At 26.5% G+C, this 16,548-nt stretch overlaps 1 protein-coding gene across 2 annotated transcripts; it reads right to left on the minus strand.

Moving 5' to 3' along the window:
* LOC110643122 (transcription factor bHLH123) lies at positions 1–2,882 on the minus strand. Of its 2 annotated transcripts, none has more exons than XM_021795371.2 (7): positions 2,306–2,882; positions 1,613–2,207; positions 1,360–1,470; positions 1,157–1,222; positions 907–972; positions 754–807; positions 1–627 (listed from the first exon to the last, which is right to left on the minus strand). In XM_021795371.2, the coding sequence occupies exons 1-7, from the start codon at positions 2,596–2,598 to the stop codon at positions 475–477; spliced, it is 1,338 nt and encodes a 445-aa protein (XP_021651063.1). In that variant the 5' UTR covers positions 2,599–2,882; the 3' UTR covers positions 1–474. The 2 variants fall into 2 exon arrangements, with proteins under 2 accessions (XP_021651063.1, XP_021651064.1); XM_021795372.2 differs by having other exon boundaries at positions 1,360–1,467; positions 2,306–2,880.
* Between the last annotated feature and the right edge of the window lie 13,666 nt (positions 2,883–16,548).

Below are 16,548 nucleotides of genomic sequence, written 5' to 3' on the forward strand. Positions count from 1 at the left end.
TAACTATAAAAAACACCCAAATTAAAAGTTAATCTATTAAATTAATTAAACTAATCTACATCAACATGCTTTAATTCCCTAAAATCAATCAGCACCTATATATATATATATATTCTCATTCCTAATCATATAATTTTTCAATTATTACAACAATTAATATATGTTTCCAAATGGTCCCTATATTGGCCAACCTGCATCATTTTGCCTGTGGCTGGCCAAACACTGGGCATGTATCTCTGAAGGTTCATATCGTTTTCTTTCTCTTTCACAATTTCTCTCTCTATTTTTCCTCCAATTCTGGACTTTGAAAGTTATATATCTCTGTGTGTGTGTGAGTGTGTTTTTCTCTTCTTTTATCATTGATGATGATCTTATCATTCCCAACTTGGCTAGGGTTTTCGATAAGATCAGGTACACCTGCTGCTGCTACTTGTGTAGAATCTGTTCCCCAATTTCACCCATTTCCCTTTCCTTCTATCTGAATGTTCCTCCGAATGTAGGGGTCCAAAAATCAACTGTTGTCTCATGAGTTACCGGAAATGTGCTCGAAACCGGTACCAGACACAGCCCTCGGCTCCTAAGATCTTGTTTTTGTCCTTCTGGATCCTTGCTAGACTTGTCAGAATTCTGCACATTAATTAAGAAAAGAAATGCAATATAATAATTACATATGTCCAAAATAATTAAGCAAAACCCGTCATTAACCTTTAACTCCCTCTACCTATATATATACAAGGAAGAAGAATATTGTACCTGCTGGTGGTGCATGGGAGCTCCAGTACTTTTCATGTATGGGTTGCTAAGTACCTAATAAAAATTTAGCATGAATAAGGCATATATTATAATTGGGACTCATTCGCTATGATAGAGTATATATTGTATAGCAAAGTCCAGATGGAAACTTACAGTGACTTGCTCATGGAGGAATTTGATGTATTCAATAGCTTCAGAGAGCACTGAGGCTGTATCAGTCTGACACACAATATAACATGATTAAAATGGGAAGAGAGCGGGAAAAAAAAAAAAAGAATCATCATAGGCTTTCATCAAGAATGTAAAATGATACTTTGATCACTATGCATAGTCTTTGTGAAAGTAAAGCTTTAGCTGATCAGAGAATTGCAGAGGAAAAAAGAAAGAAAAAAAAAAATGTTACCTTTCCGAAAGGCGAAACCAATTGTTGGAGCGCAGTGATTCTGTCCCCCATCTTCTCTTTCCTCACCTAAGAGATATCAAAGTTGAAAAAGAATTCTCAATTTATTGTTTCTATGTGCACTATAAATGATCATGATGATGTAAACGAAGAAAATTAAATAGCCTCATCTTCTCAAAAAGGTTTTTATGAAATTTTGATTTTACCTTAAAGGCTGGCATGGGCGATGGCGTTTCATTTCGAGGCCTTTTTGTTGCTCCCTCACTCCCACTTTTCTTTACTACTGTACTCGAATCCCGTACTTCAGATATATTCTGCTGGAAAGGAAAGAAAAAATGAGTGAACCGAAAGATTTCAAAATCAACATACCCACCCACTATATTTCTGTATTTTCGATGCATATTTACACAATTACGCAATCTTTTGAATACTATCATATATATATATGGGTATGGATACCTTTGGTTTTTCTTCGAAATTTGAAGTTGGAAATTGTGGTTGTAACGATGGGAAAAAGTTTGGACGAACATCAGTCATGGAACTTGCAGATGCATTCCAGAAGGGGGCGTTATTGGAGAAGTGCAATTGGTGGGGAGGCTGTTTAGGAGGTGAATTTCTCAAGAACTGAGGCACCTTATTAGCCCATGAAGGCACCAATTCATTACTAGTAATCCCATAATTTGCCCCATAAGTATAGCTCATCGATCGGTTCTCGAAAGAAGACTGTTGTGTAGGTTGATTATCAGATCCCAGAAGACCTTGCAACATCGTTGAAGGGCTTCCATAGATAGCAGTTGAATCCATTTGAAACTGCAAGCCTTGACATGTCACAGTACTATCACAAGAGCTCCCATGAGGACTAAACTGCGGTTGATCCAAAGAAAAACCTCGGTTCATTTGCTTAAACTCATTCATGGAAGATTCCCCACTAAACATTCTCTCTCTCCACTGAACTTGAGATGATCCAATCCCAGTTTCTTGCTGATAACTTGTGCTCGAATTCAAGTTCTCTTGCAGCATCGAACGGAGGCTGCTGTCAGTCTTATCACTGCGACTGCCATAACAAGCATCAACAAATTTTGACTTCTAAAAGAATCGAAACAATTAATTATTACAATAGGGTTTCAAATTTTCAATAACAACTAGACTTACAGTAAAGCTTGGTTCCAATCCATGGCCTGGGAAGAGAGGCCTAAACCCATCATATGCAAGTCAGCACCAGAATCTTGGCCTTGTTGCAGCTTCTGGGTATCATGAAAAACTACAGAACTATCTGAGACGGAGGCAGACTCAATAGAAGACCTTCCTTTGACATCCACCATTTCCGATGGCCAAGCAAAGCTGCCCAAGCTATTAAGCCCTGAAGATGAAGAAGAAGAGCCGCTATCAAACCTGTTCCTAGAAGAATCCCACCAGTTTGTGGTTGTGTTGAACTCATCCGCCATGGTTAAAAGGCAAAGGTAAAGCTGCTGCTGATGCTGGTGCTTTATAGTTGCTATGTTGGAGGTTTTGTGCGGTTAATGTCGTAAGAATCTTGGGTTTTTTCTTGGGCAATCAATCCCTTGAATTGTTTAGTTTGCTGGAAGCTTTTCTTCCTTTTTGTGGTTACATAAAATTATAGAAAACGGTTCGCTGCATCTGAAGGGTATTTATAGTGAGGAAAGAAGCCATTTGGGTCTCCGTGGAGTAACCGGAATGCTGGTGTTTGACATTTCTAGGGGTGAATGAGCTGAGCTGAGCTGATGGATGATTAGACAAAGGAAAGGCCATATTGAAATTCAATTTCTTACTTTTTTTTATTATTATTTTCTTTTTTTTTTTTTCTTAATTTGTTGGAGGACTGCCTTTTGCTTTACTCCAATTGCATAATATTAATAAAGAAAATTTTATGCCCAATTAAATCACGCCAGGTTAGTATCCACTTTAATTTCAGCTGTTATTTCTGTGATAATATATTTTTATTAATTTGTTGTTGAGCCTGCATCGCAAAATTTAAAATCTAAATTAATCAGCTTTAAAATTAAAGTTATTTTTTAAATTATAATATATATATATATATAAAAGAAATGGATAGCATATCATAACTATCAACACAATATATAATCTCTTCGAAATTTGCCTCTACAACAAAATCACAGGGTTTCTAATCATAATTTCTCTCCTCTAAAACTTAAAAAAATACCCATACTAATTAGAAAAAATTGAGATAATTTATGCTTTAATTTAATGGTAAATACAAAAAACTTTCCAAAATACGTCTTAAAGTTTGAATCACACTTATAATGAGAAAAAAAAAGCCAAATATAAAAAATTAAAATAAAAATTATAAATTTTAGTCTCATATATATAACAAGTATAAATAATGTGTATAGCATATTAAATAAATAAATAAATAAATATATTTATTTATTTATTTAGTATGTTATACACATTATTTATACACGTTATTAATATTTGTAATTTAATTTTATTTGTATATAATTTTTTAATAATTTTATACAATAAATTAAATTAATATTATTTAATTAAAAAATAAATAGTTCATTAAATATAAAAATTTTTAAAATTATAGTATTTTAAAATATTAAATTTTATAAAATTTAATAATAAAAATTAAAAACAAATTTTAACTAAAAACTTTATCTTGTAATGATAACAATAATAATTTTATCTCTACATATTTTCAATTATTCTCATTATAATTTGCATATAAAAATTAAACGTTAAATTTGTTATTTAAATTAAAATATATTATTAATGTTAATTTAATTAATTTTATAAATAAAAATATTTATTAAATTAAAATTATAAAATATCTATTAAATTAAAATTTATTATATCTTTAATTATATTTTTTTTTTATAGAAAGTAAGCTGTTCTAATTAAATTTAATTAAGAAAGAGTTATTAATAATAGAAAATTACCTTTTTTTCTTATATATTTTGTTTAACTTTTAACGATTATAATAATTTTTTTATCTTTTATTTATTTTTTAAGTTTTAACTTAATTAAATAATTAGATTTTGATGGTATTAAAATTCTATGTTTAGAATTCTTAATATTTAAGTTTTACCTTAAATAATTAGATTTTGATGGTGTTAGAATTTTATGTTGAGATAGACTTATAGTAGAAAATAATAATAATAATTAACTTTTAATAGCGATTTAAATTTAATTTTTCATTGTTATAATATCAAAGTACCACTAATTTTGAATTAGTATAAAAAGTATTAAAAATATAATTTAATTTTTTTAATAAAATTATTAATAAAATAGTGCATTGATAATTAATAATTTTAATTGTATTGAAGTAATGGTAGAAATTGTTCATACTTAAAATTTTGTGAAATAGGCATTAAATAGGCGTAATTGAGTTTGCCATTTAAAAATAGATTCCTTAAGCTGCTACCATAGGATGTCTTATAACGACGCTTGTAAGCTATTTTTGGCAGTCTTATAAATAATAACTTGTAATTTGGAAAGATAATAATCCATCTTCTCTCTTCTTCTTGATTTTTATGGCATTATAACTTTAAAAATTAAATACAACTATATATATATTTTAAATGTTCATTAAAAATTTTAATTAAAATTGAATTAAAATATTTTAAGTTTTAATTCAATTTATTCAATTATTTTAATTTTTGAAATTCATTTACATTGTAATTATGATGTTAATAAAAATGAAAAAAAATAGATAGAGTCGCCAAAAAATTCCCAATTTCAACACATAATTAAAGCATGAATCCCACAAAAGTAACCAATTAGAAGCACTCTTATATATAAACTTGTTATGCAAGTTGTGAACTGATTATTAAGTTCAACAAATTATCAATTATTTATGAATTAAACTATGTACATCAATCCTTTACAAGCAATTATTTGTATTTTTATAATACTGTAAATAATATAAATAATGAAAGGCAATTTTGACAAACCAATCTACCCTTCATACATATATATATATATAATTAGTCATTTATTATCATGATACTAAATTATCTTTAATTTTAATATATTAACATGGATCAATAAAACTATTTAATAAAAAAGAGAAAATTATTTAAATGAATAACTAAGCCCTCGGTAAATTTTGTTTTTTATATATAAATTAATCATATTAGTAAAAAATATATATATAAATAAAACTCTCTAATAGTTTTCCATCTCAATACAAATAGCTTAAATTATAGAAAAATACTCTAATAGAATTCTAAAATAATTCTAAAATATTTTTTAAAACAAATTTATGATATTTTTATTTTGTTTGATGGGTATTTTGAGTAATCTCAATATTCTTCCTCTTCCTCATATATATATATATATATGGGTGTGCGGTTCCGATTCGTTTTTCATATTTCAATTTTGATTTCGATTCGGTACAATTTTCGGTTCTTCAATTTTAGTTTTGTTCGGTACAGTTCCGATTCGATTCTTGTTCTTGAAATATTTTATATAATTATTTTTTAAAAAAATCATATTTAATTAATATTTAAATTTTGAATTGGGTTATTAACATATAAAATATCATATAATATATATTTTAACTATTTCTAAATTATATAATTTTTAACAATAAAGTACATAAATAATTTAGTATTATGTATATTATATAATATAACAGTATAAATATATTATACATTATACATTTTAACTATTTATTAATTATGTAATATTTAATTATAATATATAAATATAATTATAAATTAACATATATATAGCATAATAGTACATTTATAATTAAAAAATATAAGATAATTTAATATATTTATAACTAAAATTATTAGGAAAATATACATAAATAAAATATAATATTAAATTATATTTAGTTTATTATTAAATATACATATATAAATATATATAATTATATTAAAAGTATATAATACATCTAAAAAAAAGAAAAATATATATATAAATTCAATTTTAGTTCGGTTTCGGTATAGTTTCAGTTGATTCTTAGTGAAAAATCAAAACAAATCAAAGTATTAAAATAACTTTTGTTCAGTATAATTTTTTGGTTCGATTCGATTTGGAACCCTAGAACCATGCACAACCCTCTCTCTCTCTCTCTGTGTGTATATATATATATATATATATTCAACTTAACTCAACTCAACTTAACTAAACATTTATCCTAAGAAATTTGGGGTCAGGTATATGTATTATCTTTCTTTATTCTAAACAATTTTGGGTTAAAATCTTGAAAATGTGTAATGCTGTCGGCATATTGTCTCGCTTTCGGTGAACGCCCGACACCCTTGTATATTTCTCGCTATACCCGGACTCCGATGTAGGGCGTCGTAAGTAGAAGACGCCCCAACGTTTATATTATTTGAATCCATTTCATGAGGTGTGATGAAATTTTTACGCTGGTTGTAATCTACCGCAACTCTCCTCCTTTATTCGAGTTTGAAACCGGCTAAGTACAAACTACTTATTTAACCTATCATGTATTTAATATACAAATATATAGCTCATACTTATTTAATATGTAAATTCCACCATATATAGTATGTCTTGAATTCATCATAAATCAGATATAAGAATTTCCCTTTTTCTAACAACGGAAAGGCATCTTATTTTCCCATCAAATCTTATAACTGTGGTTCTTTCTTTCAAAATATAGCATGCCGCGGAGCTTCAATGGTTTATGGAAAATCTTTAAATATTTGGTTAATTTGTTTTTTTATTTAATTTTGATTAAAAATTATATTCGACACCTTATAATTTATAACGACTCTAATACAATTAAACTAATTAAACTCATTTATAAATTTTTTTACACGTTATTTTTTGGAAAATGTAAATTCTTTTCGATTTATACCCAATTACTATATTACTGTCATTAGACTCTTAATCATACAATGTGAATTAAATGATGAATTCAACTTGAAATTAATTTCCAATTTGTAATGTAAAATTAACCAAGATTTTAAACAATTTAATACGATGGATTATTTCTAATGGGTGAATTATAGATATAGAAAATAATTGACAACATCCCATAAATTTATATTTTAAAGATCAGATATGATACCAATCTATCAACTCAACTACAAGCTACCTCAAAAGAAATTCCAGAAGTACATGTTTGTTGTGCGCAGTCATGTTACATGTTAGTCCAAATTTATTCATGCTAAAAAATAAAATTAGATAATTGTAAAATTTTCTGTTTTTAATTGGGTGCAATTATTATAAACTCAATTTTATGTATGCAATTAAAATGAATTCAGTAATCTTTAAATCAAATATTGATATTAATTTGTAAAAAAAAAACTTCTGAAGTAGTAGATATTTTTTCTTCCTCCAGACACGTGTGGTTTGATTAGATCAGCAAGACAAGACAATTGTGCTATTGAGAATCACCAGTTTAATGAAAAACATCACATGAATACGAAGTTGCAAATCAACTCAGCATTTCAAAAACCATAGTGGGAGCGTCAAAATTGTCCTTTTATCACGTAAATGTTGTCTGCTAAGGGTTTTTTTTTTTTTTTTTTTAAAGACCCTATTCATTTTTCTTTCAAATAAATTGAATTTAATTTTATTATTTTTTAATATAAAAATTTAAAAAAAAACTTTACAGAGAATGAGTAATATATTTTCATTTACTAAATTAAATTAACAAATTAAGTAATTTAATATCGTTATTTTAATGAATGAACAACTGAAATTTACAAGATTATTATTTTTTTCTCATTTAATATCAAATTAATAAATATATATAATTAAAATTAAAAAATATACCTATTATTTCATTTAATTAAATTAAAAATAAATAATTTCCATTAAAGTAGGTGAAAATGAACAGTTGATAACATCGTGACGATTGATTTTATGCAAAGTGTTATGGTAAGAGTCATTTTTCAATTATGTTGGAATTGAATGATTTGCGTGTGGTGGAAGTCGATGGCTTGTAGTCAAAGATAAGATCATTTTTGACCTTTGCCAAAAGTCAAGGTGTGTATATATACGTTACAATAGTTTCCAATACTTTAATAGTAATAGCTGATGCATTTTTATTTTTCTTTCTTCTAACTTCTACCACTCATTATATATCTTACCACTTTTCTTTTTTAAATATTTATTGAAAAGTTAAAATTCATTGAATGTATATATATATTTTTTTTTACAAAGAACAAGGACAACGTACATCTTTAATTTTTTTTTTAAGTTTCATTCTATAATTGAATAGACAAAGTTAATTTGAGAATTGAGAGAATTAAAGGTTGAATTCTTCAACAATTAATCTAGGTTAGTTGAAATAAGCCCTTGTTTAGTTAGAGTAATTTAAATAGTAAATTTCGAGCTTTCATTAAGCGTCAAAATTTAACTTTTTGTTTATATTTGATCTCAATTTCTTAAAAAGTTAAAGGAATTATTTCTTTTATTTTTTAAAAAGAGAATTAGTTTTTTTTAAAAAATTTATTTCTCAGAAACTAGAAAAATTGAATTAAATAAGACCTAAATCATGAGAAAACTAATTAAATAATCATAGTCTTTGCATAAACAGCAAACCGAACATTTTCATTAGAGAATTGTGCTAATTAAGCATAAATGGATATTTTTTATACATATCTACATAAAGAAAAAGATAGAAATTGACAGGCATTTACCATATATCTATATTTTAATAATAATAATAATAAGTAATTGAAAAATAATATTGACTTGTGCATATCGAGGGAGGAGAGAGAAGAGGCGGCGGCAGGGGTGGAGAGGTCAGATGTGGACGGTGGAGGACAGGAGGAGAGTGGACTGAGGGCCGCGGGGGACTCTTGCGTCACATGTAAAGGACTAGGAGGAGGATGAGTATGACTTTGAAAGTAGAAGTCAACCGAGTGGGATCCACGCGGCGTGCACGCGTGGGAAGACACTTGGGTCCCACTAAATATAAAGACAAAGCCTCCTAAAAGTCAGAGCCACGAAAGTGAATTATTATTAATGTAATTAATTTATGTTCAAATTCTAATCATTTGGTTCACACGTACTTATCCACTCATTCCCTCTAACCTCAATCCTATGAGAGAAAAAGATTCACTCCTCAACCTTAACCATCCCACTCTCTTTCTTACTTATTATTTCCACTAATCATTTATTATTTTTCCTGTAATTTAACGATAATCACGATGATTAATTCAATAGCACTTAATTAAATTTTAAAGTGCATTTAATATAAGTTTGAAATATGAAAATATATTTAATGATTATCAAATTAAATGTTATATTAAAATATATAAAAAATTAATATATATATATATTATCCAAATTTAAATATAAAAATTTAACTTAATAATTAATAAATTTATCTTTATATGAATTCAAACTCCTTAACTGAGGTACTGTCATGTTGAGTTAAAAAGTACTCTCTTTTTTTTTTTTTCCATGCTTGGCTTGAGCCAATTTGAATATGTATTTATAGTTACTAATCCGAGGAAAATTTGTAATTTAGAATATTTAGATACTACTACTTGTATGTACTTGTGTTCTACATGCTTGACCTTAAAACTGGTATTTTTGATTTAGTTAATTATCTAATTAGTAATTTTAGATTGAAAATTACATGAATTTTTATAAAAGCTTCAATACATTTTTATTTTAAATTATACAACTTCAAATTTTTATATATTCTGAAGAAAACATTTCTATCAATGAGTTATCCTAATTGAACATTTGACAATTAATTAGATTTAAAATATACCAATCAGGAGATAACTTGAATAGTTTGGCATATACATGTTTTGTGGTTTCCACTTGCGAATACACAATCAATTTAAATATCAGTCTAAATATATGTGTAGTGAAATTCCTACCATAACTTTTATACTTCCCATTAATTATTCATATAATTAAAAAGCTAACAATAAATAATGATTATTTTCATATATTTAAAAAAAATTGAAACTTTTAAATTTTTTCAATTATTCAGATGAACTTTTAAATTTATATTAATTGAAAAATTAGAATTAGTTAAGTTTATTTTTAAAATTAGTTATATAAGAAATTCTTTATAAAAATTTTTAGTAATTTTTAACTCATGAATGACAAGCATAGTAAACAAAGGTTACTTATAACACTAGAAATTTCCTCCTCCACGTTGCTGTTGTTGGTGGGCGTATTGGATTTTTTTTATGTTTGAATTTTGAGGAGACTATTGTGTTAGCCAGCTGTGTATATGATGTTCTCTTGGACATTAATGGAGGTAGTTGGCGAGTGGCCAAGTGAAGTGTCTACATTCCCATTTCAAGCATCTAGCTAGCCAGTTATTATCCAATCGATTTTCAGTTGGATCATTAGGCCATTTAGCCTTACAATCTGTGTCTTTAATTTCAATGCATCCTCCCAGTCCTAGGGAAATACATAATTAACTTCAATTGTATTATCACTATTAACCTTGCTTATTGGTAATTCATTAATTACTTTATAATCTTTAATCATATGGAGAGGGTATCATAGTTACTAAATACTGCACCCAAATCTTAATTATTTTAGATATAATTTTGTCAATATTTAAAAAAAAAATGCATAAATTAAATGAAGAGAATGTACATGTTCATGTATTAGCAGCGAGCGACCGCCGACTAGTGAGAAAATAGAAACGATGATTGCCTTTCCAAATTCCAATTTATTATGCAAAACAACAAATTCTGACAGCAACCATCAACCGTAATATGCGCTTATATGTTTCTTCTAGATTATTCTGAACCTCGTCAATGACAATCTCCCACATTTGTCGATCTGCCCTCAAAAGCCAACTGTCTTAACAATAAATTAATGAAGGTAGTCATTGCTTTCTTAATTATTCACCTCAATTGAAAAAAAGAAATTTAATAACATTTGTGAAAGCAGAAAATTAAATGTGAAAAGAAGAAGAAGAAGAAGAAAAAAAAAACTCTAGGAACGAAGGGTGATGATATATCCCTGCAAATGGTAGCGTATTGCGGAGCAAATTTGGTGATTATTAGAATCATATAATGTAATAAAAATGACGTCATAGTGGTCTAAGCTTGAGGTGTGAAAGCTGACAAAAAAAGACAAAGCTTTACTTAGATTGGGACACAAATGGGTGAGTGGTGACCTCCATGTGTAAAGAAAGAGAACAAGAAGAAGCCACACGAACAAGCAAAAGAAGCCACAGCAACAATCAAGTACAAGCAGACAACGAGACTGCCATTGATGCTAATATAATATATATACACATAATATTAAACTTAGCCCTTTTTCTTGGGTATTAGGTCCCTGTGTTTATGTCAAATCTAATGCCTATCTTTCTTTCATTTTCTTCAAGTCAACCACCATTTCTTCTAACAATATAACTCACGCTTTGCATATCATTCTCCTGATAATTATATTAAATAATGTCAATAATGATATATCCTCACTTGGTGTGTGTGTGTATATATACATATATATATATATATATATATATATATATATATATATATATATATATATATATAAAGATTCACAATATAAATGCAAAAAATAAAAAAAAAAGAATTGACTAAGTTAATTTAGGTCTGCTTTGATGTGATGAGTATATCTTGGGGAGATATCAGCCAGTGGGGCATCATAGTCTGTAAGTCAAATGAATTCTAACCATTTAAGCTATAGTCAACTTTTATAATTTTGGAGATTGACTAAGGATGAAGCTTGCGCGGAGCAAATTTAATGGTCCAAATTTTTATAGTTTGAGACTAATCGGGGAATTCAATCATTTTTTTTTTTTAACTTTAATTTGTCAATAGCTGGAGTCCAAATGCATTAAGTCACTTCGATAATCGATACATAATATTTAACAATTAAAATATTCATGCTATAAAAATACAGTTAAATCATAAAAAAATATAAGAATTTAAATTTTTAATTCTTGATTATTTTAAAATTGATAATTTTATTTTAAAAAAATGCATTTATTTTTGATATATTATTTTAATAAATTAAACATGATTATTTAATCAAAATTATAAATAGTTATTCTAATATAATATGTTTTTTTTAAGTTAAATGTTTGCAGTAATATTTTTCTTTATTTACAATGGACTTTTCTTATTTATTTGCTTATACTATAATAGTAAAATATTATATTTAATTAAAAATAACCTTTATGAGTTGTGGAGGACATATAGTACTCGGCCCATTAGTAAAATAAAGAAAAAAAAGGTAAAAAAAAAACCCCTGAGTTACTGTTACCAAGATTGTATTTTGGAAAAAAATATAAATACATTCGAGCATTGAAAATAGTGTTTCCTATAAAAGTAAAAATTAATTTCTTTTTAATTTTAAAATATGAATTTTATGTATTTTATGAAAAAGAGTATATAAATATCGAGTGCATTCAATAACTTTTCATATTTTAATGCATATAATAATGTTTGTGGCTTTACTTTAGTTTGATCTATGAAATTAAGTAACTTTAATATAGTATATAAAATTTGAACCGTAATAGTAAAAATTTAAATTGTTTATTGAAGTCATTACTATTGGTGCTAATATTTACATGGAACATAAGTGTTTTTTTATTCAAATGATTGAAAAAAAATATATAGAGTATTACAAAAATAAATATATAAAATTAAATAAAAGATAAAAATAAATATTAATGAAAAATATTAAAAGTATTCTTAAACTTTTATCTAAAGTTTGGATTTTTAGATTAATTATTTTATTTATGATATCAAAATTTTTTTTTATTAAATTATTATTAGAAGAATTTTACCTAAATACTATTCTAGTCTAAGTGAGAAATCACATATTTTAAATAAAAAAAATTCTGACTAAAATATTTAAAACTTAAATTCCATGTATTTTTATTTTATTAATTAACATATTCATATAAAATAAATGAAACAAGTATTCATCTACACTTATAGCTTTACCAAATTCAAATAAGAAAGCATATTAAAAATATTGTAAATATTTTTAAAGTCGAGTACTTTTCAATAATAATAATAATAATAATAATAATAACTTTAGAAAATTAACAAAAATCAATTATTATAAGAAAAAATTTACGTTTTATAGTTTTATTATAATTATTAATTATGATAAATTTTATATGAATTTTATCATAATTCATAATTAAAATTTATTCATTATATATGCAAAGATTATATGAAATAATATCTCGTGTATATATATATATATATATATATATATATATATATATATATATATATATATATATATATATATATATATATATTAATATTAAGAAAAAATGCAACACAAAACACATCTTCTATCTGAATAAAAATAAGAAGGGCAATACCAACAACTGGCAGATTATGAGGGAACTAAGAAGCAGATAGACGGAGGAGGCTGATCAAGGAGCATGAACTTTCTAGCTGGTTCTCTCTTTTCTCAATGTATATTCTCGGGTATCTCTCTCCTTTTTTTTTTTAATAAATATTAAGAAAATACGTTATTGAGCTAAAAGGACAAAAATATGTAAGAAAATAAATAGGCCTCCAATCCTAGAAAACCAACAAAGAATTCCACTTGGTGATGATGGACTGCCTTAAATTCGTATAATAGCCGAAAGACCACTTGCTAACCTTTTAAAAGTAGGCTACCCAAAGAGACAAATGGATTTCAATTTTCATTTTAAAACTATCAATTATTCAATCATATCATCAATAAAATTAAATAAACAAAAAAATTGCAGATTTTGATCCATAGTTTCTTATTCTAGCAATATCTATAGTGGCTGAGAAAGTGGTATGCTCACAAAAATAATAATCTATATTTATCAAAGTAGTTTATGTATATAAATTCAGAGTCTAAGCATGCTTTCAAGTACGGCAGAATGTCAAAATTCTTCTTTGCTGGCTTGTCTAAGTTCTTGTTTTCTTCACCAACCACACACACACACACATATATTTTTTGATGGCTCGACTTTAGTTGCCTTTTGGAAATTTACTTTTACTTCTAAATTATATTTGAAACTATTAAAGATATTATTAATTACTTTTTCATTATAAGAATTCATTAAAAAAAAAAGAAAAGAAAAAGAAAAATAGTTAGGATTGGAGCTTGCAATATAAGAAATGATTTAAATTTGTAGGTAAAAACAACCAAACAAAGCTCTTTCAAAATATGACAATCACTCTTATCATTGACTTATTTGAATTTATGGGTTTAGAAAATTGAAGCATAAGTTTCCACCATAAAGAAAGACTTTCTTTTTTTTCAACAAGATGATAATAAGTAAAATTAATAAATAAATTGTACATAGTGGGCTTATTATGTACTGTCCACCGAATTGGTCATACCCCCTTTGGTGGGGTTGACATGGATCTTGAGTCTTGACCCTCTTTCATCAAACATTCTCTTGCTCATTATTTCGCCCCCACCTTTCACAACCCATATTTCTTTTATTAATCCCTACAATTTTTTAGGACATGGGTTCTATTTTAATGCTTGTACTCTTATGCTTTTCTCATCAAACAATTCTTTCCTTCTATTTTTGTTTTCTTTTCTTTTGTTCTATGTGCCACCAATTATGTATTTTATTAATTGTATGGACATTAGCAATTGCAATCTCTAAATGATCTTTACCTTTGATTTTGAATTATAATAAAAGAAATGGACTAATTAATTAGTTGTTCTTAGACTTAACTGATGTTACTATTTAATAATTAATGATATGTTATCTAGGGAAACGTTCTAGTGACTCCAAATCCCATTTGAAACTAATAATTTCCCATTGCATATATGGAGATTAATTAATTATCATGAATATATAGAATCCCTATGAACCACTTGAACACTTAATAATTGAAATTCCAACCAAACACTTCTTGATTAGATATCATTAATCATGATCCAATTAACGGGCCCAAAACATTAATTTGATATTTTTTTTCAATTAATAAAAAATTTCTTTCCCTTCTTCAAAAAAAAAAATATAATTGTTATGAACTGAATTTATGTAAAAATGAGTTCAGAAATTCTTAAATTAAATATTTACTATGAAATTTATGTAAAACTATTTAAAATATATGATTTAAAAGTTTTCAGAACTAGAAATTATATACAAATTTCATAATAAATATTTAATTTAAAAATTACATCTATTATTCATTGCTATGCTACACTAATCTAATAACTAATTCGAACTGGGTTTACTTTCAGTCTCCAGTATAGTAATTGTTTTGCTTGAATTGCTTCTAATTAATGTAAATATTTTTTACCTTCTTAATTTTTTTTTTCATCTAATTTGATATCATTAGTATTCTGGCGAAACAAAATCATTGAATTATATATATAATTAATTATTATATATTTGTTTTAATCTGTTTATTTTGATGTTTACAAAAAACGGTGAGACAGAGAGACATTTAATTTTAAAGCTCTCTAACAATGATGAGGAATTGGATGGACTTAGTCCTTATATTGTATCCCCTTTCTTCTCGTCATCATTGATGTTTTAGGCCCAACCTTTACTTTCTATTCATACTAGTCTTTATTAAAGAAAACCCTAAAAAGAGAGCTCACTCTGCCTGCCCCTCAATGGACCACATCTATCTAATTTTAATCTTATATATACTATTTGCAAGATTGAACTATATACTTGTGACACCCCTTATCCACCTACAGTATAACGGAATAAGATATGTCACATTCAGTGCTGAAACATCCTATTTTATCTTGTCATGTACATTATTAACTTGATGTCCATTTACTTATATTATCCCATGTGTGGGAATTTTTTTTTATCACATTTCATTTTTATAGAGATCCAGACGGAGTCTCCTCTGTTTTTATTAGCGTATGACAGGTTCCATTATTTATTTGTTAAAAATAATTTATATCCGTTTCATATTTTCATATATCATCTCGTTGCTCATATCAATTTCCCATACATCATATCATATCATAATGCATATAATTTTCAAGAAAACAAATTTCATTTCATTTATATAAAATTCAGATACAATAATTTACAAATTATTTATAATCACAAAATGATTTACATCATTTACTTATATACAATAACCATAATGTAAAATTTAATATATACATTAGCCCTACCAAAATGGACTGTTGAGGTGATAACCAACACTGTAGCAGATCTGGTCAAAATCCTATCTAGGCACTACTGCTATTGCTGCTGGTGCTGGTGCTGGTCTTCTGTACCTACGCGTGGTAAGAACCAACTCGCTAAGCATATTGCTTAGTGGTGCATAAATTGAAATAAAAATAACTAAATAATTGAAATAATTATTCCACGTATAACTTTATAAAGAAATATAGAATTTCATGAATTTAAAATCTTTTACATATTTATAAAACTTTGGAAGCAATTAAGTTAACCAGGATATTTTCTGTTTATTTATTCCATGTTCAGTCTTACTACTGATACCTGTGATCTATTCGTATACTTATTTAAA

This window comes from Hevea brasiliensis, chromosome 15, assembly GCF_030052815.1.
Source record: "Hevea brasiliensis isolate MT/VB/25A 57/8 chromosome 15, ASM3005281v1, whole genome shotgun sequence".
Lineage (NCBI taxonomy): Eukaryota > Viridiplantae > Streptophyta > Magnoliopsida > Malpighiales > Euphorbiaceae > Hevea > Hevea brasiliensis.

Bases quoted from the DNA above. Each gene is read 5' to 3' on its own strand.
- LOC110643122 (XM_021795371.2), bottom strand. From the start codon at position 2,598: ATGGCGGATGAGTTCAACACAACCACAAACTGGTGGGATTCTTCTAGG. The intron at 2,208-2,305 runs GTAAGTCTAGTT...TTGTTATGGCAG, and splicing joins GATTGGAACCAAGCTTTACT to TCGCAGTGATAAGACTGACA. The intron at 1,223-1,359 runs GTAAAATCAAAA...GATATCTCTTAG, and splicing joins CGCCCATGCCAGCCTTTAAG to GTGAGGAAAGAGAAGATGGG.